This window comes from Egretta garzetta, unplaced genomic scaffold (genome assembly GCF_000687185.1).
Source record: "Egretta garzetta isolate BGI_Z169 unplaced genomic scaffold, ASM68718v1 scaffold424, whole genome shotgun sequence".
Taxonomy (NCBI): domain Eukaryota; kingdom Metazoa; phylum Chordata; class Aves; order Pelecaniformes; family Ardeidae; genus Egretta; species Egretta garzetta.
Window position 1 is genome coordinate 503,998 of NW_009259489.1, and position 4,175 is coordinate 508,172.

The window sequence follows — 4,175 nt, forward strand, 5'->3', positions numbered from 1 at the left end:
CCTACACCTTAAAGAAACTTTTGGAAACATAAATCTGATTTATTATATGAACTACTTCAAGCTTTTGCAGACATTTAATTCCCTTTTCTCTTTAGGGAAATACGCACAAGTAACAAACAATCCAGAAAACGATGGCTGTATTAATGCCATTCTACTTGTTTAAGTTGTGTTTGATACTAAGCATTGGACATGGGCTCCTGCAAAAAAAGTTTCAAAAAGTTTGCAAGATCTCGGGAACCTTCAACCCTTCAAGAACATCAACCCCACAAGCCGGGAAGGAACTTGAACGTGCCAGAAACGACTGCTTGGGTTTTTGTATTTATTATGTTTGTTCAGCTGAACACCATCCAAATATACTGATTCAATTTTCATTTTTGCTAATGTGGTATTTATTTGATCTAAACCTTCTTGGTGTTTTTACAGGAGCAGTTCCCTGGCTTAGATATAGTGTATACATACTTGTTTCAGCTCACATTCCTAGTGATGGGAAATACAGCCGCTGTCTCCCATGATGGCCTACTGTAATAGCTAAAGGTATAGAAGAACATACTAACTTGGATTCTGCTTCTGGGAGAGCAGGAGAGCTGGAAGAGTGCAGCTAGAAATCTTACTGCAGACTGACATCAGAAATTAAATACTCTGTTTGATACTTGCCCCTACAGAAGCATGGTCTTGAGAACGCATTAGCAGCATGGGGATGCAGGGAGGAAGGTAACTAGGAGGGCAGCTATTTCCAGCCCCCCATTATCTCATGTGTTTCTCCCTTCACCTCCGTGACTGCATTAATGGAAAGAATAAGGGCTGGAGAGTGTGGCGCTGTAGTTCCAGGCAAGAGGAGAACAGTTTCAGAAGTTTAAATTTATGAAGTTGTAGGGGTTTTAAGATGCAAAATTTGAGAATGGCATGACAGCCCTGATACTACAACTACTTGTAGCTATGTCAGTGGCTATAAGCAACATTCAAGAAAATCTAGAGGCCACAAGCATCAACTGATCAATATATATTTAGCTTGCATCCTCAAAATAAAAGAAACAGAAGCTGCTTCTAAACTGGAAGCTTTTAGCAATGCTGTATATAACTGCGTCAGTAATCGTCCAGTCAAGAATTTGGCGGTAAACAGACTTGGCACAATCTGTCACTACAAATAAACACTCACTGTTTTATATTCCTACTCTTAAACAGTATGTCACCTGAAGCGAAGGAGCTTTTAACACTAATTCCAAGTCAAATCATAGAATCATAGAATCATCTAGGTTGGAAAAGACCTTTAAGATCATAAAGTCCAACCATTAACCTAACCCTGCCATCCCACCACTAAACCATGTCCCTAAGCACCTCATCTATCCTTCTTTTAAACACCTCCAGGGATGGGGACTCGACCACCTCCCTGGCAGCCCATTCCAGAGCCTGACAGCTCTTTTTGTGAAGAAATTTTTCCTAATGTCTAGCCTAAACCTGCCCTGGTGCAACTTCAGACCATTCCCTCTTGTCCTTTTGTCCATTACCAGGGCGAAGAGACTGACCCCCACCTCACTACAGCCTCCTGTCAGGCAGTTGTAGAGGGCGATCAGGTCTCCCCTCAGCCTCCTCCAGACTAAACAACCCCAGTTCCCTCAGCTGCTCCTCAGACTTGTGCTCCAGACCCCTCACCAGCTTGGTTGCTCTCCTCTGGACATGTTCCAGCAATGCAACATCTTTCTTGTAGGGAGGAGCCCAAAACTGAACACAGGATTCGAGGGGCGGCCTCACCAGCACCGAGTACAGGGGCATGATCACTTCCCTACTCCTGCTGGTCACACTATTCCGGATAGAAGCCAGGATGCCATTGGCCTTCTTGGCCACCTGAGCACACTGCTAGCTCATATTTAGACAGCTGTCAACCAGTACCCCAAGGTCTTTTTTCCACCAGGCAGCTTTCCAGCCACTCTTCCCCATCCTTACAAGCTTTCTCCTTGTTTTTTCCTCAATATTTTAAGAAGTAACCATAAGAGTTTTGTTTGAAAGTTATTTCAGAAGCCAGAATGTGAATAGGGTTGCGTTGGAATTTTTGCATTAACGGAAGTTTAAGGCTAGCGGTGATCACACGTGCAGTAAGCAGGTTGAATAACAGATTATGGAATGACAGAGTGAGGTTGGAAGGGACCACCTGAGGTTGTGTAGTGCGAGCCCCGTGCCTGAAGCAGTCAACTCCATCAGGTGTCCAAGAGCGACAGCCAGTCAGGTTTTGAGTGTCTCCCAGGATGGAGCCTCCGCCACCTCTTTGGACAACCTGATCCAGTGTTTCTCCACTATTATGGGTCAGAGTGTTTTATGTTTAAATAGAATTTCCTATATTGCAGTTTGTGTCCACTGTCTCTTGTCCTGTCACTGGGCGCCAGTGAGAAGGGTCCTGCTCCATCTTCTTTATACCCCCCAAACTAGGTATTTGTGCACAAGGTGAGATTCTGCTGAGCTTTCTCTTCTCCAGGCTGAACAACTGCAGCTTTCAGCCTCTTGTGTGCCAGATGCTCCACTCCCTTCATTATCTTCATGGCCAGATTGTGTTTCAGATCTGGAACTCTGGCCAGGAAGTCAAGGTAGCTGCTTTTAAGCCAGCTTTCTAACTTCTCTTGCACTATCTGCTAGAGTAAGAGTACTTTACACCAAAGTCTTCTCCTCTTACAGGCTATTTTGTTAGTTTCTTACGTTGCCCTAACCTAGGCTTAATAACTTAGCTGCAAGTTTTACTTCTTTGTGTTGTGACAAGTGATGTGAAAGTATGGGTTACACAAGCCAGTAAGTCATTTGCTTGGAGAGAGGGCATTTTGTCAAAACAGGAAAGCCTCTGTTTCAGTTCGTGTTGCTTTACCCTTTACTGCACATTAACAAACAACATGAGCAGAATAATCTTCTACAGCTGTCTCAAGAACATTACTACATTTTGTGCTATAAATATATGACTTCTTGGCTGAATAACACAACTGTTGCACTTAAAACATTTTAATGTACCACACCGGAGGGAGGGCATTACAGTATTTCTAGTTGGCTTGTCTACAGCAAACTGTGTTAATAACTGCTAAGTTTATATCATCTTGCATAGTTGGTATAAACAGCAGAATACATGCTGTAACATTCAGAACAGCCTATTCTACAGCTTTTTTTATAAAAATCTGATGCATAAGCTATTAAGTAAAGGAATTCTTTTTAACTGATAAAAAATTTTTCAATTAATTATCTTTGAGCTTGTCAAGCTCCTTGGTAGCAGACAGGCTGTAAAATGCTAGTTCTAGTGAACTGAACCACTTTGAAACATGCCTCCTGTATAGCAGAAAGGAGTCAGATACTAAAAACCAAGAAAAAAAAATAATCACAAAATACAGGTGTATTGGGTTTCTGTGGGAAGGTCTTGGTAGTGGGGGGGGCTACAGGGGTGGCTTCTGTGAGAAGCTGCTAGAAGTTTTCCCTGTGTCCGCCGCTGGCCAAGGCCAAGACAATCAGTGACGGTGGTAGCGCCTCTGTGATAACATATTTAAGAAGGAAAAAAACCAGCTGCAGCTCAGTAGCTGGAGAGAGAAGAGAAGTGAGAGGATGTGAGAGAAACCAGCCCTGCAGACCCCCGGGCCAGTGCAGCAGGAGGGTGAGGAGGTGCTCCAGGCACCGGAGCAGAGATTCCCCTGCAGCCCATGGTGAAGACCATGGTGGGGCAGATCCCCACCTGCAGCCCGGGGAGGACCCCGCACCAGTGCAGGGGGGTGCCCAAAGGGAGGAGGCTGTGACCCTGTGGGAAGCCTGTGTCAGATCAGGTTCCTGGCAAGCCATTGCAGACCCGTGGGGGGGAGGAGCCCATGCCAAAGCAGGTTTGCCAGCAGAACTTGTGACCCCACAGAGACCCAACACTGGAGCAGTCTGCTCCTGAGGGACTGCACCCTGTGGGAGAGATGGACCCATGCTGGAGCAGTTCATGAAGAACTGTGACCCTGTGGGAAGGACTCACGTTGGAGAAGTTTGTGGAAGACTGTCTCCCCTGAGAGGGACCCCACGCATGAGCAGGGGTAGAGTCCTCTCCCGAGGAAGAAGAATCAGCAGAGACAACGTGTGATGAACTGACCTCAACCACCCTTCCCATCCCCCTGTGCTGCTGGGGGGAGTAGGTAGAGAAACTGGGAGTGAAGTTGAGCCCAGAAAGAAGGGAGGGG

General features: G+C 45.6%; 1 protein-coding gene across 1 annotated transcript in view; it reads left to right on the top strand.

The window, feature by feature from the left end:
* Window positions 1–371, top strand: part of NSA2 (NSA2 ribosome biogenesis factor) — a 5,412-nt gene extending 5,041 nt beyond the window's left edge. Inside the window, exon 6 of the mRNA XM_035892792.1 lies at window positions 96–371. Coding sequence (XP_035748685.1) covers window positions 96–163 — 68 coding nt within the window. The 3' untranslated portion in view covers window positions 164–371. The remainder of the gene's footprint in view (window positions 1–95) is intronic.
* Window positions 372–4,175: the final 3,804 nt, after the last annotated feature.